We start from the raw sequence: 23,823 nt of genomic DNA, 5'->3' as shown, positions 1-23,823 counted from the left end.
GGGTTAGTCTGTGAGCCGATACGTCTTGCTGTCAGCCAGTGCTGCGTCCTCGTCAAAAACTGGGGATGATAGGCCCAGGACAGGCGTGGCAAGTTTGGCTGACTTGATCTGATTGGGCAGGAGGATTAAGTTAACCCTATCGTGGATTATCCATCTCCGTGCTGAGAAACGGCGTTCAGGTAAGACAACGCCCCTTTTCTTTCGGTAAAGACCACTGGAAATCACCACAGGGACATTTAAATAAGAGCCTTCTGACAGGATTTGGATCATGAAGGAAAATATTTGGGAAGCAGAGCTATGTATGGTAACACACACCCACCCCTTCTCATACAGGTACCCCTCGGTTTATTTAATTTTATATTTTTATTTAATTTTATATTTTTATTTAATTTTATATTTTTATTTAATTTTATATTTTTATTTAATTTTATATTTTTATTTAATTTTATATTTTTATTTAATTTTATATTTTTATTTAATTTTATATTTTATATTTTTTATTTATTTATTATTTTATTTTTCATTTTATTTAGCTTTATGTTTTTTATTTAATTTTATATTTTTTTATTTTAATTTTATATTTTTTATTTTAATTTCATATTTTTTATTTTTATTTTATATTTTTTATTTTATTTAACTATATTTTTTATTTTACATTATACATTTTTTATTTTATTTTGTTTTCTTTTTCTTTATTTTTATTTAATTCATAGACCGCCCATGTTACCACAAGGTAACTCTGGGTGGTTTACAATATTAAAAAGATAAAATATTACAAAACCTATACAAAGGAAAAAAGATAAAATACTCAACCCTAACTAAAAGATGGAGGCGGGGCCTGTTCAGATAAAGGGGTGGGCTACGGCTTAGATCTGAAGGCGTTGGGATGCCTTCCCTTTCCCCAGTTAGGTGTCATGCTGTTTTACAATAGAAATGTTCAATGATTACTTGAAAAAAAAAATATTTGGAGCATTTAGGACAAAATGCTGTAGAAGGGATCCATCCGTCCATTTTTCTCTTTCCCCTTAATCACTGAGGGAAATTGCATCCAGCCATCTTGCAGTCAAATTGGGATGGCCCCCTCTTGGGGTTCAGGGGATCTCCAAAGAGTGAATTGATGAACTGGAGCTTCCCGTTGAGTTTCTTATTTATTTATATTTCATATTTCTTAACCACCCATCTTCCTCTGGTACCTTACTAAGAGTAAAAGGAAGATTACCAAACCGAGAACCCAGGAGAATCCAACGATCTTTTACGAGAGACGATTTTGGACCATTCTATTTTTATATTTTACTGGGGGGGGAGAGAGAGGATGACACAAAAAATCCTTGACTGATGAAATAAATGATGCAGGAAGGCAAGATTTCATTCCCCCCCCCCCCCCTAGGAAAATCTTTTTTGAACAACCGAGGATCTTCACCGCTGGATGATTTTGTAAAAGCTAGTTCCCAGTTATGTTCGCTTACCCAGCAAGAGATCCAGCGGGATCATTTCTTTGACTGCATCGAGGATTCCTCTTTGCCGGGCTTCCTGCCCGTCCAGTTCTCTGGCACAGGCTTTGCAACAGCCACACACAGCACAGCCGGACTCCCCCGATCCACAGCCACAGATCCTGCAGGAGCAAAAGGCCCCGTTTCTATTATGAGCCAGGCAGAGATGGTGCCCTGCATCAGACACCACCAGACTCAAAGGGCTCGGGGGACCGGAGAGAACCCCATCACTGTCATAATGGATCCGAGCACCATCAAGCATCCATTCGAAGAATCCTCCCTCCTCAACTACGTGAACTGGCAGGACCAATCCAGAAGAACAAAGGTGAAGGTAAAGGAGTCCCTGCCGGGTTTACTCGGCTCATCGTAGCCGACTACAGCGGACAGTGCTCATCTCCATTTCTAGGCCATTGAGCCAATGCTGTCTGAAAGCATTTCTGTGGTTGGGGGGCCAGCATCACAACACGCTGCACTGCAGAGCATGCGGCAAAACACAGAATGCTTTTAACCTTCCCACCGAAGTGGTACCTAGTTATCTACTCGCATTTACATGCTTTTGAACTGCTAGGTTGGCAGAAGCTGGGGCAAGTGACAGGAGCTCACTCCGTCAAGGTGTGATAGGACTCGAACCGCTGGAACTTCTCCAGCGTCTTTTAAGCCACTGAGCCACATGCCTCTCCCCAAAGCACCACCACCACCAAAAAAACAAACAAACACCCAATAGTATTGCTTCTTCAAAGACACTGAAGCCCTGCAAGGCTAGCAAACTCAGGAAAGAAGAACCACTTGGAAATCTGAAATGGACTTGATTATGTAAAATAGCCCAGAAAGCCTGCCAAAGCAAAGCATCGGGAGCATGATTCCGCCTCAGGCAGTGGCTGATGTTCTGTAGCATCCCAAGTCTCTCTGGTAATGCTCCTGTGTCATCCACTGCATCCCAAGGTCAGTTAAGCCTTCTCCCGCACAGGCAAAGCATATGGCAGAATGGCACCACTTTTCCTTTGACAGCTTAATTTTGGAGTTAGTCACCTTGAAGTTCTATTTCATTTCACTGGACGTTCAATTAATCTACTAGCTCTGTTTTTTTTTCCTGAACGGGCTCCAAAACCACTGAACTTGAGTCCAAATATGGATTTCTTACTTTGGTTCTGGGAAGAGGTCATAACTCTGCAACTTAAAACATTAATGGTTGCCTGAATTAATTATATCCTATTCTAAAAATATCTATCCCTACTTAATTGAAGTAGGGTCCATAAAGCTTTTGGGCACATGCTGGGTAACTGGGAAAAATCCCTAGTTATCTCAACTAATATATCTATGCATGACGGTTCACCATGTAAACTTCCATCTGTTGTAGAAAAGGAATACAATCACTAAGTGAGCCATTTATAATCAAGAATAAATTATTATGAATTCTAACAACATATGTGAAATTTCAAAGGTTATTTATAAAATATTCTTCAATCACAAGACTGGCTTATTGCCAAAAACAGACACAAGGCCTTTTACTTTTCTTTAGCAAATGACCAATGGAGTTTATGTAAGAAACTGTTTTCTTTAACATGTAGGATCCCTCCTAGTTGGGTACTATACAAAGAAAAAGCAGTAAATTATCCCCCCCCCCGTTCTACACACACACACACACACACATACACACACACACACAAGAAAAAGCAGTCAACAGGTTGAGCTAAACATTACATTAATCTTCAAATCCTTCTGTTAACCATATGCTATTATATTTAGTCTGTAGAAAGTCTACAAATGGTTTCCAATCTCTTATAGTCCACTATCTCTAGTCCATTATCTGTAATCAAAGCAGTTAATTTCGCCATTTCTGCTAAATTTAAATGTTAAATTTAATTGACCACTTTTTCTTTTTCTTTTTGTACACTTTTTTTGGTTGTTGTTAGGGTTGAATGTATGCTTTTGTTTTGTTTCATTTTGTTTATTATTCTGTATTTTATTCTTTCTGATACAACAATAAATAAATATAAAAAACCTATTTTTTTCTTCTTCTTCTCGCAAAAAAAAAAATGAAGTTTAACTTTTGTACAGTTGCTATAAAAACATCTCCCAAATGTGCTTTTCCAAAAGGCAACTGGATTTTCTTGGTTTTTCTCCTTGAAAACTTCTTGCTTCTCAACCAAGAAGCTTTTTCAGTTCTGAAGAAGATTCTTGGATTAGAAGCTTCTTAAGAACTGAACGAAACGTTTTTTCAAAAGAAAAAAAAACAGTAAAGTCCAACTGCTTTTTGGAAAAGCACCTAAATGCTAGATGGCCTAGATCAGGGGTGTCAAACTGCCGGCTCGTGGGCCGGATGCATCATAGTGAAATCGTGCCCACCCCATTGATAGCAATGGAAAAAAAGTCGCGATACGTTGTGACATGTCACATGATGTGGCGAGTTTGACACCCCTGGCCTAGATGATTGAGATCCTTCATAGGCATAAAAACATCTGAAATTATTTGGCAGATATCTCTTCCAAATATTTGTTCAAGAGATTGAGGAGGACCAAAAAGAGACGGTGCATCTGCGCTCACAATCACCTCTGTCTCTCTACTTACCCTCCTGGCACCCTGTCAGGTCGCCCGCTACTGACACAACTGGCTCCGTAGCCCGTGCAGTCCCCACACACGGTGCACACCATGCATTGTTCCAACTTCCACTTGTGCATTCCTGGCAGGCACATCATGGACTTCTCCTCTTTCTCATCCAGCTCCTCTTCTAAATCTTCATCCATGGCTGTGGCCATGTTCTCAACCCCAAAACCTCCTCAAGAGAAGAGAGATTCAACTAGATTTCATCCATCAAGGCTGTCGTGTAAAAACAGCACATTCCTTTTCAGCATATGCAATAGATCATCTATGCTCACAGGAAAAGATCTAAATGTAGTGATCATCTCCTCCCTGAGAGTTCATGTTCAACCAAAATAATCTCCTTTCATGTAAAAATGTGGGAAATATGGCTTATTTCAACAATTCACTAAATTAAACATTGACTGGATCTTAACCCGAGCTGGGACAAACATAGTTCATCTAATTTGTACATGACCTAAACAAAGGTCATAAAATGACTCATTTTGGTTTTAGCAGGCTCATGTAGTGTGATTTGCACATCACACTAGATTGGGAGCTTATGCATTAGAGACAAATTTCTTGTGTGTCTAATCAAAGTTTGCCAAATAAGGTATTCTATTTCTCTTAATTCTTATTCTACTCTACTCTATTCTACATTCTATCCTATTCTGCATTCTATTCTGATTTCTGTTCTATTCTATTCTACATTCTATTCTGCATTCTGTTCTGCATTCAGTTATATTCTATTCTACATTCTATTTTGCATTCTATTCTATCCTATTCTGCATTCTGTTCTATTCTATTCTACATTCTATTCTGTATTCTGTTCTATTCTATTCTACATTCTATCCTATTCTGCATTCTCTTCTGCATTCTGTTCTATTCTACATTCTATTCTGCATTCTGTTCTATTCTATTTTACATTCCATTCTACATTCTATTCTGCATTCTGTTCTATTCTATTCTACATTCTATTTTGCATTCTATTCTATTCTTCATTCTATCCTATTGTGCATTCTGCTCTATTCTATTCTACATTCTATTCTGCACTGTTCTATTCTACATTCCATACTGTGTTCTACTCTGTTCTATACACTCTGTTGTATTCTATTCGGCATTCTATTCCATTCCATTCTATTCTGTTCTCACAATAAGCCAGAAATTTGGCTCTGCACTTCCAGGAAGGGCTCTGTATTACATGCTCAACTGCATTTATATGTGCAAGCACACTACAGAAAAGGAAATATATTCATTAACTAGAGGTCTATCAGAAAGCAAAATCATTAAACAATTCAGGACACAATCCTTCTTAACCATTAAAGCCATAAGATAAAAAAGAGGAGAAATAAAGGCAACACTGACCTTTCCCCCCATGACTCATGGACCCAGTGTCTCGCCCACACTGGCCTTTGTTATTCACCCCAAAGGTCCACACTTCTCCATTCTTCATTAGCACACAAGTGTGAGCTTTGCCCATAGCTACTTGTGTTGCAAAGTGGCCTTTCAAGTCGGTTATTAAGCCTATAAAATGAACACACATTGGAAGGGTGAAAAATGATCTTCCTAATCCTACACATATATACTGTAGCTATGAAGTTATTGACATCTCGGATTGGAGAGAGACAACTGACAGGTTTTCATATTAAAATCTACTTTTAAGAAGGCAGCACATTTCGCAACAATTTTACGTGGGTCTAGTAAGAAAAATCTTCCATTGTGTTTGTTTTGGATTATTTTAGCAGAACAATGATCAATAATTACTTAGAATCGTTATTAAAGCAAATAAAAACCAATAGTACAAACGCTTACAGGGTTTTCAGCAAAAAGTAACTGCATGGAACATTCCAACCCTATTTTCAACCTTTGAAAGCTAACTTGACTGGCTAATGTCATGGGGGTTGCCTATTTTTTTCCCCCCCAAAGTCAGACATATTACTGGCTCCTAGCTTCTGGAACATCCTACCCCAAGGTGAGATTGGTTCCCACTCTCCTGACTTTTCATAGGAACCTTAAGACCTGGCTCTGCCAGATGGCTTGGGGACCAATGGGGGCACATCATACTGAAGGTGGTTGTGATGACCCAGGGCACAGCACAGAGGCAATGCAGTCAGCTGGCAATTCAAACCGCCCTTTAATTGCTCCAAATTTTCCCCAAATGCTCCCACATTTCTGGCAAGCCTCCAAACAAAGGAAGACACACACACCTTCAGCAGCCTCTGGCTGCAAGTAGTTTCACATACAGTCTGATTAGGAGAGGAATTTACTCAAGGCCATGGAGATAACAAGGAATGACACATACATCAAAAGGGAAGCCAAAATACAGTCTGAGATATTTGAACATCCAAGCAACGTTGTCAGCCAGTCCAATGGTCAGAGTTTCCGGGTTTCCAAGCAGAAGTCACAGAACAAGAGATCAGCAACAATACACACAAACCTCCAAGGAATAAGCGTTTGTTCCCGACAAATGTCTCTCCCCACAGTGTCTCCTTAAATCTCAGTCTCCAGGTGTGCCTTGTGGAAAGGGGCGGGACACTCTCCTCCCGAGTAATTGAGCCTGCCTGCATTGTTCCCTCCTTCTCTTCACTCTCCATGCTCTAGGATCAGGAGGGGGTGGCCTTTGCTCATCACCTGAACTCTGTCTCTCCTGTTCATCCTGTCCCAATCCTGAAGGGCCCTGGCCTGTCTAGGCCTGCTCTTCCCCACATTCCTCTGAAGCCACAGACACCTCTCCCTCGACCTCCATAAGGTCCTGTTCCAGCTCATTTTCCTCAGTAGATTCAGGCTCCGGAGGCATGACAGTGGTTGACTAATTGAAACTTAATCCCACCTCCCCCATCCCCACCCTCACCCCATGTGTCTGGCCCCATCCTTTGCTATCTTGTGTTACTGATTTTATTTGCTGTGTTATTTTACAATTGATGACTCTAATGTTTTTAAAATGTTTTTATGTTGTAAGTCACCTAGAACCATTGGGTATGAGATGGGCAGCAAATAACTTCACAATAAATAAATAATAAAATAAAAACTACTAGCTTTAAAACAGCTACAGTTTCAACTTACTTGTACCATCAGAATAAATAGCATCTTTCCCAAACATGTACAGTTCTCCATCTTTGGAAATGGCTGAACTACTTCCATTATTACACGCAGTATACACCACAATCTTTCCTTCCATTTTAATTATTTTTTTTGGCTTGTAAGGTTTAGATTGCCGCCTGCTTTTGGCTTAAAGAGGAAAAAGCATCAAGGTTACAGCCTGTACATTTTATCATGATAATAAACACATTTATCAAATGGCAACAGATTCGAACTTGCGACTGCTTCCAGGCATTATTGCCGGAAGAACTAAAAATAAACATCTCTTTTTTTCACTGGCATTTCTGTCCATTGAGGTTCAAAATCAAAAGAATGAAGGCTGTGGGGATGGACCAACATTGATCCTTTTTTAAAAGCATAGCAAAGCTCCAAGACATAAAGCAATGGCATCTGATCAGGATAATCCCCATTAAACATCAAGACTGTTGAAAAAGTTGTACACTAAAAGAAGTTAGGTACAGTCTGTCCCTTTACTAACATAAACAAGTATATGGATCTGCAGTCGTGTTCGTTAATTGCATTGCAGAAGGTGCAATTTGTGCATTCATCACTAGTGCAATATTCAGATAAACAAGTGCCCGCACAATCTAGGATTACTCCATTCTACGCCCATTTGAGCCAAGTAGAATTTTCTTAAAAATAAGAGGGGGGGAGGTTGATAGGAAATTCTGCTACCTTCATTTTCATTTAAAATAGGTAGCATCTGCACAGTAATTCACGCAGAGAGACCATACCCCCATTCCCACTATGAGGACCCTTCCCCCAACGTACTTGATTCTCCGTCTTCCCCTTTACTAGCTGCGCCTGTGAAAAATACGCTGCCATCTTCGGCCACAAGTAAGGCATGGGAGCCATCATGCCCCACTGAGAACTGAACAATCTTTGGAGACTTGGTGATGGGCAGCTCTACCCATTTCCCTGCTGAAGGACCACCTTGCTTGATCCCAAGGCTCTGGTATTTGCCAGTGTAATAAATCTGGGGAGAGAGATGGGAGGGGGAAGACCAAAAGAATCACACCGACATACCCAGAGGCTGAGCAGTTTTTCAAAACAGATTTTACTTGCAGGTGGTCCTTGACTTACAATCATTCATGTAGTGACAAGTTACAAAGCTACAACAACACTGGGAAAAGTGGTAATTTAGGAGCATTTTTCACACTTAGGATATTGCGGCATTCCCATGGTCCCGTGGTTAAAAAAAAAAAAAAGAAATTGTATTTTACTGGAACATTTAAACTGATATACTGAAAAAAAAACTATTTGTCTTTTTTATGTTGGCACCATTACAGGTAATCCTCAACTTACAACCATTCATTTAGTGACCGAAGTTACAATAGCACTGAAAAAAAGCAATATGATTCGATGAAATGTGCAAGTGGTTTTCACGTTTACCACTGTTGCAGCATCCCCGTGGGTCAAAATTCAAGTGCTTGGCAACTGGCATGTACTCAGGACGGTTGCACTGTCCCGGGGTCATGTGATCATCATTTATAACCTTCCCAGCTGGCTTCTGACAAGCAAACTCAATGGGGGGGGGGGGGAAGCCAGACTCGCTTAAAGACAAACAAATCACTTAACCGCTGCATTGATTTGCTTAATAACTATGGCAAAAGGGTCAGAAAATAAGGCAAAACTCATTTAACAATCACACCTTGCTTAGCAACAAAAATGTTGGGCTCAACAGTGATAATAAGTTAAGGACTATCTGCCTATAAGTCTGATTTTCGTTTCTTTAATGGGACGCCGGAAATGAACATTTCATGTCAAATCAGAGTCCAAGGGGAGACTGTTCTGTTCCCGTAATGGTCCGTCGAGTAGGTCTACATAATTCTCTGTCTAAAATGAGCGTTTTTGATACCTTGCCACTAGCCGTTCTCATTAGTGCAAATTCCCTTCCTGCGCCAAGAACAGCTGATTCTTCATCAAACCCTGTACCTAGGACAAAAAAAAACCAAACATCAACAGTTAAACCAGTGTCCAGTTTAGGTGTAATTCTATGCCGGAAGCATTTAAACACCAAAATTTGTTGTTGTTAGTTGCGAAGTCGTGTCCGACCCATCGCGACCCCATGGACAACGTTCCTCCAGGTCTTCCTGTCCTCTACCATCTTCTGGAGTCCATTTAAGCTCATGCCTACTGCTTCAGTGACTCCATCCAGCCACCTCATTCTGTCGTCCCCTTCTTCTATTGCCCTCCATCTTTCCCAGCATTAGGCCCTTCTCCAGTGAGTCCTTCCTTCTCATTAGGTGGCCAAAGTATTTGAGTTTCAACTTCAGGATCTGGCCTTCTAAAGAGCAGTCAGGGTTGATCTCCTCTAGGACTGTCCGGTTTGATCGCCTTGCAGTCCAGGGGACTCGCAGGAGTCTTCTCCAGCACCATAGTTCAAAGGCCTCAATTCTTTGGCACTCAGCCTTTCTTATGGTCCAACTTTCACAGCCAAACACCAAAATAGTAAATCATTTTTCCCCTTTTATTATAATTTTATAAATCTTGATGCACTGTACTATTTCAGTGTAGATTTCAGTGCAATGATATTTAGGTGATGTGATTACAAATTGTGAACACTGTATTATTTAGAAAGCTTAAATTGAAAACAAGAGAAAACAAAGTATCAGGATGCCAATATTGCAAGTACAATATTATGGCAAATTCTAATTAAGCCAGAGCAGAAAGTTTGAAAAAAAAATCTATGAGCATCAGGATTTACACGGCTTACTATGCTTTTCTTATGAGATTAATTACATTCTTCCAGGAAAACATAAGAGCCCATAAAAATAATCAATGGGTGGTAAAATGTGGAAAAATCAGTATTATTAACAACTGTGCATTTTCTGAATATCTGGTGTTTTGTTTTTTTGCACTACAACATGTCAGTTTCCCATTTTATTTCATTTTTATATAAAGTGCATATGCTCCATGACAAAATGTACTGAATGCACTTGTGTTTTAGAATACACAGCTATTGGGTTTGTTTTCTATTTTAGGAAACTCATGTTTACTGCAAGGACACAAATATGAACTGCTCCATTTTTAAAACCTCCTTCTGGAACTTTGGAAGCTTCTACTTGATATATATATATATATATATATATATATATATATATACACTCCCTGGCAATCCTGGGTACATGACATCAGACTCTGGCTACCTAAGGCCACCAACCTTGCCCGCTGCTGGTGGCAATTCTGCTCTGCTGAAGGCTCTTCTGGAGAACAATTGATTAACCTCCTTTTCTATCTACTGAGCAAACGATCTACGGAGTTTGTTCACTTCTTACGTTTGATTTTCAGGGATGCTCTACAAGCAAGCAAAATACAGAAAAATCATTTCCTTACTGATAATGTGCAAATCTTTTTCCAGATCAAACAATGAGATGCCGCACGCGTGTAGGCATTTTCTGGCAAGCTTTAGCTGAAGTTCTTGCTGTAATGCGGGTTCTGTACTTGTTGCAAATATTCGAACTACGAAGCCATCCTGCAAACACATAATGTACCAGATCTAGTCCTGCTTCTTCCGCACTTAAAAAGACTTATGCAAGACAATGATTCTTTTGAGTAACATGTCAATACTTTAAAAACAACCACACTGTTCAAATGAATCATTTTCATATTGATTTAGACATACTCAGTGCGATGCTATGCCTAAAGTTAAGAGGATAAAATAATTATAGTTCATAAATGCCGTGCACACTGCATTGGTATTATGCGCGGAGTTTGTTATTGTCATAGTTCAGCTAATTATATTTGAGTTTAAAAATCCAAACGGAAGGGTGCTGAAAAACAATACCATACTCCTTTTACTTTTTGTTTGGTTAAAAACATTGTTTCCACTGTTTTCAGTATTTATTAATACCACATTTTCTGGAAAGTAATTAGAATAGCAAGTTTCTTTTCGTACTTCCAATAATCAATTGGAATACCCCTGCCTGAGCTATTAACAGTCAAGGCAAATTGGTGTTAAATAAGAGTGTGCAGAATTCACAGAGAGCAGGACTTAGTTCCCTTGTAGGAGCACAGCCACGCTAAACTGATGACGCGTTTGACTCCACCTTCAGGCTCCACCTATTAGGCTCCTACATATTAGGCACAAAGCAACAGAGCAGAGAGAACAAAAGGAACAATGTTTAAAACAAAATTTGTCAAATGTGCGTTGATATTTTATCAGTTGCTGCTTGTTGATCTGGTGAGACATGAACCAGCAACTCTTTTTAAAGTAACTTGCCTCTACAACTGAAAATGAGATTCAAATCATTACTGTTATATTACTAGTAGGCATCACTCCCTAATTTCCAAGCATATTAACTTTTAAAACATTCTGACATTCCCCAGGCAACCAAGCTAACATGATTTCAGCTAATGAAAAAATATTCATACTGAATACATCTCGATGGCAAGAAAGCTAATTCTGTCCTATTTTTTTCTGATTGGTTGCTTGCGACATAGCAACAGCTACATCATTAAAAGTATGCTGTTCAGCATAAAATAATCTGGAAATGTATTTTTCAACCTGGCAAGAATATCTACAATAAAGGCAGAGTTAAGGTGAGCATCTGACTATTTAATATCTGCTGTCCAACCCTTTAATTCTAAAATAAATTAATAAAAAAAATCAGAGGAAATTTTAACTTACATCTCTAGAAGCTGCTATCTGATTAATGTACTCTCCATCAGTAAAAAGGATGTTCTGCCCTTCCATCTGACAGTCTGGGGAGAAAAAATAATTGCTTAGTCATTTCATATAAAATACTTCATTTTTCAATGCTTGACAAACAGAGATGGATTCAAAGTTGGGAAAAAATACATTGAAGACTTTCAGAAGTAGCTATGTTGTTCTGTTCTGTAAAAAAAAAACCAGACAATTGAGGAAACCTCAACAACTGTTTTACTATATATACAGAAAAAATTGCTATATTTCAAACTGGTATTTTAATAAATCAACATATAGCACTATTACATTATTTCTGGATACTACTGAATGATTATACTTCTAAGTGGCTCTCACACTTGTAAGAACTATTACTGAATAGCATAAAAGCATGTCCAGTCCTGTGAAAAGAAAACACACCCTCTTTGAGTTCTATGGTTTTACGTGTGAAGACATAGTAAAACTGTCTGGTCCTTAGCAGTTCTTTTTGTTGTTGTTAGGTGCGCAGTCGTGTCCGACCCATCGCGACCCCATGCACAACGTTCCTCCAGGCCTTCCTGTCCTCTACCATCTTCTGGAGTCCATTTAAGCTCATAAATACAACATCAAATGAACAACAACAGATGACATATTACACATATTTGCCTTTCTTTTTGTAAAATAAATGATGTGGTGAAATATGTCATGTGTTGTTGTTCATCTGACGTTGTATTTACCTACTTTTAAGAACCGCTAAGGATCAGACAATTTTTACTATGTCCTGATATGTAAAACCACAGAACTACTCAAAGAGGATGTACTTCCTTTTTCGCATGACAGTATATAATCCTAATAACTGCTGAGGAATGGGGTTACGTCCAATGTTAATATCAGCTAATATTAAGTATGTTCTGGTTATTAAAAGAGGGAAATTTAAGGCCACACAGCCAATCATCAGGAGAAAGGAGTTTGGAATAGCCTAGAGCAGGAGTAGGCAACCTTGGCTCTTTTATGACTCGTGGACTTCAACTCCCAGAATTCCTGAGCCAGCATGGCTCAGCTTGGAAACCTCTCCCTTTCCCCTCAGCATGGCTGGCTCAGGAATTCTGGGAGTTGAAGTCCACGAGTCATAAAAGAGCCCAGGTTGCCTACCCCTGGACTAGTCATTCCTCCTCAGCCCTGGGAAGAAGAAGATAATGGCGTCAACATTGATTTAAGGGCATAAAAAAAACAAAACAAATGAATTACTAGTACAAATACTCCTAATATTTTTGCATATGCCTTGGCTCTTTTATGAGTCGTGGACTTCAACTCCCAGAATTCCTGAGCCAGCCATGCTGAGGGGAAAGGGAGAGGTTTCCAAGCTGAGCCATGCTGGCTCAGGAATTCTGGGAGTTGAAGTCCACGAGTCATGAAGGGGCCAAAGCTTCCCCCATGCTGGCTCAGGAATTCTGGGAGTTGAAGTCCACGAGTCATAAAAGAGCCAAGGTTGCCTACCCCTGGCCTAGAGCAACCCCTCAGCCTCCAGGGAGAGCCCGTTCCCTTAAGAGAGGAAGACCAATGACCCAGTCAGAGGAGACTCCCTTTTCCTGCCTCCCCTCAGGGACAATCTGACTTCACCAGGGGACTCTAGGATGGGAGATTTCTGCCCTGCTTTCATTGGGGTTGGGGGAGGAGGGGGCCGCTAGGGATGGGAGTTGGAACATTTTATTTCCCAGGGCCTCCACAAGCCCACTCTTAGGTTCACGTTTTTAAGCTGAGAAATCAAACCACTGAAGCTGGGCCATTTTGTCAACCAACCTCTGATTGCTTTTCAGTGGTGGCCGACAGCAACACTGACAAGACACCCCCCCCCCAAAAAAAATGCCCCAGAGGCTATGTGCTCCATTCCCAACTTCATCCAGGTCTCTAAGCTGAAAGATGTGGCCCCCAAAATTTAGGCAACATGCAAACTGTATGCAAACGACATTGTGGTGTCGGTTTTCCAGAGACCAGACCCTCAACTCTTTCCCCAGCACGATCATAAAGCAGAAAGCAAAATATGCCCATTTTCTTTCTTTCTTTCTCCCTTGATGGCAGCTATTAGAATGTGTCAACTGGTGTTTACCTAAGGCAGGGATGGCGAACCTTTTAGAGACCGAGTGCCCAAAAACTGGCCCCGCCCCCACTCCACCCCCTGCCCCGCCCCCACTCTGACCCCCACCCCCGCCTGCCCGCAGGGCCACTCACCGCCTCCAGGGCCCGCCGCAGATCGCCCAGGCGGCCCAGCAGCGCTATGGCGGCCACACCCTCTGCCCGCGCCCCACAACATCAGCTGTGCACAATGGGGTGTGAGGGCAGAGTCTTGTCTACGCTGCCTGGCTGCCATGTCCTTGGCTGCGCTGCTCCGCGTGGGCCACACTCAGGGGTGACTCTCCTTCAGGGGGGCTGCTGGAGAGGAGGGGGTCGCGGGGGGAGGTGAGGCTGGGGCAACGGCACGTGTGCCCACAGAGAGGGCTCCAAGTGCCGCCTCTGGCACCCGTGCCATAGGTTTGCCACCACTGACCTAAGGTATGTTCTGGTCTGAACCCCTGAACCAATCCTTGATGAAGGGACACCCTGTGACTCAGGGGTTTCTTACTAAATTACCTGCGGTGTCTTTTGTTAATCTTTAGGATAAAGAGATTTGTTAGACCAACGAAGGAGAGCACCGATGATGTTACCTAGTTAGGGTAATGAAATGTCTGCAAGAAAACAAGCAAGCTCAGAGAGCACCAAGGACCCCCTCAGATTTGTTAGAGTCAAGATGCTGTTGTGCATACCTGGCAGTGTTACTATTCCATCTTGTTCCAAAGATTCAGGATTTATCCTTACGGCTGTCCTGCTGTGATTGTTTATATCCCGGTATAATAAATAGCCCTGAAAAACAACCAGATCACAACATAAGAGCTTTCAGAATGACAATCTCAGGGGCAGACCGAACGCCCTTTCATCTTTTGACAAGGAGTTTTCTGTTCTACAGCTCCATTTGTCAACAGGAGGAAAAGGGACAAACATAACTCGCATGCCATATTTAACAGAAGACGGCATAAACTTTAAAATTATCGCCAAGAATCTCAAATCACCGAAAGCACCATAGAACAAGCACTTCATAATGACATCTGATGGACAAGTAACAGGGCTGCAAGACCACCAGCAGCAGGAGCAGTAAATGTGGGAAAATATTGACATACTATCCCTTGGGCTACCATGTTAACCCCAACCTCGGCTCCTACTTGTGTTTGATCAGGTTTAGTCTTCAACTTCCTCCAGTGGTTCTCTGGCATCTCTTCTGGCATTTCCTATCCCCAAGTTATTCAGAAAACCTAAGGACCTCTCTAGTGACAGCATTCTGGTCTAAAGCCTTTGTCATGAGTGCAAGGTTTCAGCTGAACCAACCCAGATGATCTTCTGGAAAAACACCAGGCTCCTTCTGAAATCTGTTAGGTCCACTGGCCACCTGGGAAAGCTGATCTAAGACCACCTGCCTTCTTATAGGAGGGGACAGCATTGATAAGCCAGCAAGCAGTCAGAGAGCACGTTGCAACGTCCTCAAAATCAAAAACCTATCTTTGGTATGGTTTAAGCCAGTGGTGGCGAACCTATGGCACGGGTGCCAGAGGCGGCACTCAGAGCCCTCTCTGTGGGCACGCGCACCGTCGCCCCAGTCCTGGGCCTTCAGCTGGGTTTTATAAAAACTTTTCGCTTTAGGCCTCCGCTGCCGTGTGCAAAAAAAAAATCAGTCAATTTCAACTTCTCACAGGAAAAAAAAAGATCTTGCAAAGTTGGAATTGATTGATTGAACTTTTTAGTCCCACCCAGTCTGCCGTTACCACCGCAACCACGCCCACCCAATGGGCCACCCCCCCAAATTGGCCACCCCCAGCCAATAGGCCATCTCCAGCCAATGGGCCACACCCACCCGGCACCCGACGATGCATAAGTGGGTTTTGGGTTGCAGTTTGGGCACTCGGTCTCTAAAAAGTTCGCCATCACTGGTTTAAGCTTTTAGTTACTGAACTCAGGTGACATCCATGGTCACCACAGTGGATATTTAACTCCTGAACCATCCTTTACTCAACGATACTCGGATTCCAGCATCAATTCAGAGCCGGAGAGCTTAGGCAGGGATATTTTTGTGCAGCAGGTAAGCCAACATAACAGGAACAAACCAAACTGCTCTCCAGAGCAGTTTGTATGAAACAAAGCCTATAAAGACAACATGGCTTCTGGAAGATCATTGCCCCACTTCCACCTCTCTGAAGCTACAAGACCAATGCCAAGCTTCTCCCCAAAGCACTCAACAGACGGAGAAGATGAAGTTAAAAGAATCTAGTTGCCACCAGCAAAATACTGATTCCCAAGCAGATCAACTGAAAGCAACTGTCTCATGGAAACATCGAATCAACTTCTTTTCTGGCCATTTTTAAAGGAAATTAAGAGAGAGATAAACTATTTTTTTCTCAAAGGAAATAATGTTGGCAAATATCTTTTGTGAGCAACTGAAATGGAATGTAACCTCGTTTTCTGCTAGAAATAATTTTGTAAAAACTACTTTTTTAGGCATAAATCAATACCACTTCCTTTCAATTTTCAAGAACTTTAGAACTACGCTATCCATTCAATATTTATAGGCTTATTTAACTACGCTATCCATCCAAAGTTATAGGCTTATTTAATACAAACTTTTATTTCTTAATGCATGCTTTCCATCTTTTTCTTACCTGAGCATAACCCAGCCATGATTTCTTCTCTTTTCTGTTTTTGATGCGGGATGTGGAATTGTATATATGGCCCTGTAACGCAGTAAAATATCGTTAAGATTCTTGACCTTGCCTTTTTCAAACCAAACAGTAAACTACAAGAAAAAAAAAACTGACTGGAAATCTTTCCGTGATCTTTTATCACACCATCCAATTTGCTATTCCTAAAAATCACACCCTCTTTCATTTTAAAACATTTCATGTAAGCTTTTTATCTCGGAGGATGCATTACCCTGACAGTTCCACTGTATCCGGAGCCAATTTTGTATAATCCATCTTTGCACAATAGATACAAAAAGTAGCCATCGCTCTGAAGCAGAGTCGGGTCATCTTCGTCGACTGAAATGTCCTTCAAGGCCCATTTGTGCATCAGGGCAGCTTTCTTAATTCCACTGCTGAACCAATCCTGGATCTGTATTTTGCCGACCAAGACCGCCTGCACGCTTCTCTGCAGGGAATTTAAGATAGCCGGTACCTAAGGGAGAAAAACAGCAATAACCCAAAATGATTCCTTATCATTAGAAGCTTTAAACCACTAAATCTAAAACTAATAAGCAGATGGGGGGGGGGCTGGGGGCAGCTGAGGGAGGAGGAGCAATAGCTAACAACAGATTTTGGTTCTCGTTCAAGAATCAGTGGACTTCCTTATAAAGCTTCTCAGTCGATACAAGAAAAAAAAAACGGTAACCTGATCATTCAAAGAATCTTTTCTTTGGAAGGAAAACACTAGATGGGTTCCTAGATTTTTCCTTCTTTCGAAAATGTGGTTAAATTCACATGTTCATTCCTAAATATGTTCCAGGTAGTCCTCCTTTAGCAATTGAAATCTGTTCCAGATCAGGGGTCACCAAATGATTGAGAGAGAGAAAAGGGGGGGAGGGCAAAGATGCTTTGGTGTCGGCCCTCTCATTCTCTTGTGCAGCAATGCTGGCCAAGAATCTATCATTTACTACAAAGGCCTTTGTGAACAGTCACTATCTGAGGCAGTTGCTAAACAAGGACTATCTGTATACCAAGCATGTCTTCCCAGTTCATGTGATTAAATTGCTGGTGAAATTTAGGATCCATGTCAATCAAATGGAAATCAAGTTTGGAACCTGCTTTATGGTTCCTTACCCTCACCCTCTTTAGCTCCCAGTTTCACCAAATTACTTCCCAGGTGTTCTTAGTTGCAAAGGAGCTGTCCTCAGCACCAGGGACTAGCTACATTTTTCCTATGGATTTAGACTAGCAAGAGTTCAGCCCAAAAATACTAGTCAAACCGATTTAGACTTTCTTTTTTGACTCCTAATTATTTCCAAACAGGATGTCAGCCATTTAAAAAGAAGTCAAATTCACCAAAATGGCAAATCCAAATAGGTCACTGTTTCTTTTTCCCTCCTGGTCCTTTCCTATGCAATCTTCAGCACTACTGTCGCCTCCAGAACTTTTAGACTTGGGAAAACACAGCGGGTTTCTTAAGAGAAAGCTATTCATGCACGTAGGTGAGGCGGAATACAAGACCTGGATGGTCTGACAAGCATGACTCCCGTTGTTGGTCAGGATAGCGGAGATGGCCTGAAGCGTCCGTCCAGTCTCCCCCCAGGCAGCCACAAGGCTGAAGAGGCAAGCACAGGAAAGGGCGGTCAAGGACTGGCCAGGGCTGTCGTTCATCCCAGTGCTCCGAACTGTGATTTCTAGCAGGAGCTGGAACAGAGACTCTGGAGACAGAAGAAAAGGCCTCTTATACACACAGTAGGAAAGACTGAAGCAGGCAGGCAGGCATGCAGCAAACATAAGGAAAGTCATTTCCATATCGCAATGTGGCGGTGGCCTAGGACAGGGCTTTTCAACCTTTTTCACCCATTGTACCACTTTTAGGATATGGCAACTTCCAAGTACCACCAGTCGCCTAGCAAGGTGTCAAAAACTTGATGACCAAAAAAAAAGGAAAAAATAATAAAGTACAGGTAGTCCTCGACTTACAACAGTTCGCTTAGTGACTGTTCGAAGTTACAATGGCACTGAAAAAAGTGCCTCCCCAAGCCACAGCTGAGCAAGACACCTGCCTACCCATTGGTGCTCTTCCTCCTGTCCGAGGTTTTCATTGTTGTGAGCATTTCTGTTGAGGATTGGCAGCGGGGGTGGAGTGGGGGGGTGTTTGGTTTTTATTCCCCCCCTGTCTGTTGGGTGGTTGCAGCAGGTTTTGGTCACTTCACATGACCCTGGGACACTGTGACTGTCATAAATATGAATCAGTTGCCAAGCATCTGAATGTAAATCACAAGACCCTGGAGATGCTGCAACGTTCCAATTGATTGGCGCTTCTTCTGGGCTCAGCAGAAGCGCCAGGATCAGCGCCGAGCTCCAGCTGGAGCCTGGCGCTGATCCTGGTGCTTCCATTGAGCCCTGACAGCCCCGAAGAAGCGCTGATCCTGGCGCTTCCGCTGAGCCCTGACAGCCCTGCAGCTCCAGCCGTCTCTCGCTCAGGCTTGTGCAGTGCTGCCACCGATTCAGCTCATTCCTCTCCCCCACTACAACTTTTCTAGGATGGTCACGTACCACCTGCCAGGTGCCAATGTACCACAGGTGGTACCCGTGTCACTGGTTGAAAAGCCCTGGCCGAGCACACTGGCAAAATATCCACGAACTGAAGGGAGGACTGAGGTTCCTTTTGCAAATATAAATTTAGGCTACTCATGGAGATGGGTAAAAGCTCTAACCGCCGGTGTTCTTCAGTCATACCGTCCCCACCTAGAAAAACACCCACTAAGAAAGAGGGGGTACTCCAGGGGTAAACATAGGCAGGAGGTATTTCTGCCCTCATGTATAAGCCAGCTCTTCACAGCACAGTCCACATCCAGTGGCTTGCTTGCTTGCTCGCTCTTTCAGCTGTGTCAAGAAGCAACTGCAACCAATGCAAAACTTTTATACACAGGTGGTCCTCGACTTACAACAGTCCATTTAGCGACTGTTCCAAGTTACAACGGCACTGATAAACGTGATTGTTTTTTTCCCATTCACCACCATTGCAGCATCCCCATGCTGACGTAATCCAAATTCAGACTTTGGGCAACTGACTCATATTTATGACGGTCGCAGTATCCCGGGGTCACGTGATCCCCTTTTGCAGCCTTCTGACGAGCAAAGCCAGTGGGGAAGCCGGATGCACTTAACAACCGTGTCACTAATTTAACAACTGCGGTGATTCACTTAACAATGGAGTGAAGGACAGACGGGTTGTAAAACGGGGCAACGCTTCCTTAATCATTGTCTCACTTAGCCACAGAAATGTTGGGCTCAGTTGTGGACACAAGTTGAGGACTGCCTGCACCTGTTAAACCGTCTTTGTCCTTGCAAAGAATTTGACAAGAGTTCTCAAAAGGGCAAAGGGCAGAATTCTTGTCAGCAAAAGGACAGCTGAAGGAGGGGAGCTCCAGCCTCAAACAGGAATACAGTAATAAAGCAAGATAAGTGTTAGGCACAGTTTAACTTAGGGATGTCAAACTCAATTTCATTGAGGGCCGCATCAGCATTGCAGTTGCCCTCAAGGGGCCGGGTGGGTGTGGCCTACTGGGTGGGTGTGGCCTACTGGGTGGGCGTGGACAGAGTGGGTGTGGCCTATTGGGTGGGCATGGCCAGCTCTATATCATTCGCGTGAAGGGTGCCTGTGGGGGCCTGGGCAGGAGTGGGACAGATCTGAGGGTCTCTGGCAGAAGGGGGTGGGACCGGGGCAAGTGCCAAGGCATGGTCCACTGGAGGAGCCTCACTGCCTGCTGAAACCCCTCCACCGGAGCCCATCAAGCCGGATATGTGAAGTAGTCGAGGGCAATTTTCTGGCCACTTCCAGGCGATGGTCCATTTCTTCATTCCTCACAATGGGTAACACCTCCCCAGCATGCACCCAGGGGGCGGGGCCGACACGGCAGGGGCTGGTTCCTCGCTGTTTCCAGACGGTCTTGTGGAGCTAAGACTGAATGGGTTTCAGCATAGATGGCCACCACAAAATTGTACATTGGCTCCCGGCCGGCCTGGGCCAGGGCCAAGACAGCGGGGGCCGTTCCCTCACTGTTTCCAGGATGGCTGCGCGGGCCACATGAAACCACGTCGCGGGCCGCATCTGGCCCCCGGGCCTTGTGTTTGACATGTCTGGTTTAACTCGTCACTCCCTTATTTTATTGACTTTGAGCAAATGTAGGAGACTTTACCTAGAACTTCAGGAGGTTCTGACTGGAGGCCTTCTGGTTGCTGGCCTTGAAGAACGTTGAGAAGAGCCTGCAAACTTCTCAGACAGAGAGACGGGTGTGAAAACCTCGTCTCTTTAATTAGTTCGAACACTTCACATAATCCAACTTCTATGATCTAAAACAAAAAGGAAAGCAGGAGGTTCCCCTTAGCCAGAAATGCTTTTGAGTTCTGTCCTGCAGAACATTTCCAAGACAAAAAAAAACACCTCAGATCTGCCCGAGATTTCTGACCTTTGGAAGCTTCACAGGAGGCTCTTTGGCTTCTTCTTCCTCATCGCTGTCCGAATCCCCGCTCTGCACGGTGTTTTTGGAGGCCAAGGCCATGGAGGTTTCCTTTTTTTGCCATTCCAGAACACAATGCCGCACATTGCAGTACACGTTGAAAGCCGAAGGGTTGCTGTGAAGCTTGATATCTGGTATGGATACCATACTATCAAGACCTTCACTCTGATAAAACAAAGAGATTTCGGTTTTTTTGCAATCAACTGGAAAAAAATCTGTATCTTACATTACAGAGGTGTTTGTCAAAAGCTTGTTCTCCTCCCTACTTTAATATGACGGATAGATTGGGAGTCAATTTTCCTTTCTAATTCAAAGAAAAACAAGCACGTTCAAAGCCCAGAGTGGCAATGCTTAAAGTATAAATACAAAAAAGAATTCTCTAAAATCCAGCGTTGCTCTTGATGGGATCCTGTGAGAAGCCCTAATTAACCCAACTTTTTTCTTGAGCGTTTCTGCTACTATACGACTGACCGATCAACTGATGCAAAGACATTACGCTCCGATATATACTAAGCAGATGCCAATTTCTGTAGAAGCAGGGCTCCAAAATGGTTTGTGTCTTAAAGGTCACTTCCAATTAAGAGCTATTTCCACCACTTTCACTGCTGTCCCAAAGCGCACAACTGTAACGACACATGCCTTGAAATGGCTACGTGCGTTGCTTTAAATTCAGATGTCCCCGCTGCAATTATTACAATATACATAAAGGTAGAGCATGAAATAGCAAGACAGATGCAGCTTCTGAACACTTTGACATGAGAAGCACCAATTATTTGCAGCTGTGTAGCACGTATTCATTCTACATATTTTACATTATATGGTGGAATACAGAAATGCTAACTCAAGAGATTAAGGCAAAAATCAGGAAATCCTTAAATTTCCCTTCTACCGTGAACTAAGGCCGTGGTTCTCAGCCTGTGATCTGAGGATCCCTGGGGGGGGGGGGCTGCAATGTCACCACAGAGGGTCTACGAAGGCTTGAAGAAAAGTTATGTTTTAAATCTTGAATTAAGTTTTGGGAGTCCGTGGCCACAAAAGTTATTTAAAGGGGTCCGTGGTGAAGAAAAGGCTGGGAACCACTGAACAAAGGGATTTTAGGCTTCACCATCCTCCTTAGCCTCTACGATCTGAGAATTAAAGACGGCAAGGCTACTGTAAGAATAACTACAGAACAAAATAGCTTCAAAATAAACCCCTCTGAAGTATTGTACAAACCCAGAATAGTGTTAACACTATTCATATACCCCCGAACGTCTCCGCAGTCCCCATTATACCACCAGCACAAGTAGCTCTGAAATGAAGGTGCCAGCAACTGTGTCATTGGGGCCACTATTCTACAAAGGGGTAGAGCAGGGATCTTCAAACTTGGCCCTTTTATGACTTGTGGACTTCAACTCCCAGAATTCTGGGAATTGAAGTCCACAAGTCATAAAAGGGCCAAGTTTGAAGACCCCTGGGGCAGAGTCATCAAGAACACAAGGGATTCCCATCTCCTGGGCCAGACATTTCAAAAGGAAAAACCACTCTGAAAAAATGATGGATATGTAGTAAAGATGATTACTTTTTAAAAAAAGAAATATCACATTTGGGTTTGTTTTTTTTTCATCTGGAGACAATAGCCATCATTCTCAGTCTACTAAATGTCTAGTAAATGTCATCCTAGCTTGTTCCAGGGGTTATATGCTTGGACCCTCACCACTTTCTGAGCATAAGTGACTGCAGCACTCCTTTTAATGGATTATTTAAAAGTCTCCACTCCTTTAAGGAGTCCTAAAAAGAACACCTCCTCTCTTCTACAGCTCCTCCACAGACTTCACCATTTTCAGACTTCATTCCAGAACACTTGGAATCAGCCTGCTTTGACCTTGGATTGCACCAAACATTCTAGGATGAAACTCTTGGAACATTAGAATAATAGGAGATTCTGCAGGGGGCCTCTAAGCACACATGGGACCCGTGGTGGAGCAGTGGTTAGAATGCAGTATTGCAGGCAAAACTCTGCCCACAGCCAGGAGTTTGATCCTGACCGGCTTAAGGTTTGACTCAGCCTTCCATCCTTCCGAGGTCGGTAAAATGAGGACCCAGATTATTAGGGGCAATATGCTGACTCGGTAATCCCAGGTGTGGACATTTGAAATCAGCAAAATAAAATGATGAGCTCCGGGATATAAGAAAAAAGTCTTCTTTATTGCTAAGCTTTCATCAACTAGCAGTTGACATCATCAGAGCAAGGGCTGAATAATGAGGGAGCCTGTGCATACAGTTATATAACAGTTAAAACAGTTACAGTATGGCATGTGCATATAGCATGCTCATAACACATAACTGTTATATAACTGTATGCACAGGCTCCCTCGTTATTCACCCCTTGCTCTGATGATGTCAACTGCTAGTTGATGAAAGCTTAGCAGTAAAGAAGATTTTTTTTTCTTATATGCCGGAGCTCATCATTTTATTTTATTGATTTCAAATACACACACACACACACACATACACAGAGAGAGAGAGAGAGATGTATATATGTAGATATATATATATATATATGTACAGGTGAAACTCGAAAAATTAGAATATCGTGCAAAAGTTCATTTATTTCAGTAATGCAATTTAAAAGGTGAACCTAATATATGAGATAGACTCATTACATGCAAAGCAAGGTAGTTCAAGCCATGATGTGTCATAACTGTGATGATTATGGCTTACAGCTCATGAAAACCCCAAATCCACAATCTCAGAAAATTAGA

The 23,823-nt window shown here is 42.4% G+C and overlaps 1 protein-coding gene across 1 annotated transcript in view; it reads right to left on the bottom strand.

Moving 5' to 3' along the window:
• MYCBP2 (MYC binding protein 2) overlaps nucleotides 1–23,823 on the bottom strand; it is a 145,303-nt gene that overhangs the window by 107,183 nt on the left and 14,297 nt on the right. The window contains 14 exon segments of the mRNA XM_029287366.1: nucleotides 1,467–1,612; nucleotides 4,059–4,263; nucleotides 5,433–5,591; nucleotides 7,131–7,295; nucleotides 7,938–8,142; nucleotides 9,025–9,101; nucleotides 10,503–10,641; nucleotides 11,797–11,870; nucleotides 14,592–14,688; nucleotides 16,533–16,604; nucleotides 16,804–17,046; nucleotides 18,075–18,271; nucleotides 20,759–20,912; nucleotides 21,029–21,244. Of these exon segments, the coding sequence (XP_029143199.1) occupies nucleotides 1,467–1,612; nucleotides 4,059–4,263; nucleotides 5,433–5,591; nucleotides 7,131–7,295; nucleotides 7,938–8,142; nucleotides 9,025–9,101; nucleotides 10,503–10,641; nucleotides 11,797–11,870; nucleotides 14,592–14,688; nucleotides 16,533–16,604; nucleotides 16,804–17,046; nucleotides 18,075–18,271; nucleotides 20,759–20,912; nucleotides 21,029–21,244 (2,149 nt within the window).

This window comes from Protobothrops mucrosquamatus, unplaced genomic scaffold (assembly GCF_001527695.2).
Source record: "Protobothrops mucrosquamatus isolate PMUCROS unplaced genomic scaffold, P.Mucros_1.0 scaffold2, whole genome shotgun sequence".
NCBI classification, from domain to species: domain Eukaryota; kingdom Metazoa; phylum Chordata; class Lepidosauria; order Squamata; family Viperidae; genus Protobothrops; species Protobothrops mucrosquamatus.
This window is presented reverse-complemented; position numbering and strand designations above follow the sequence as displayed.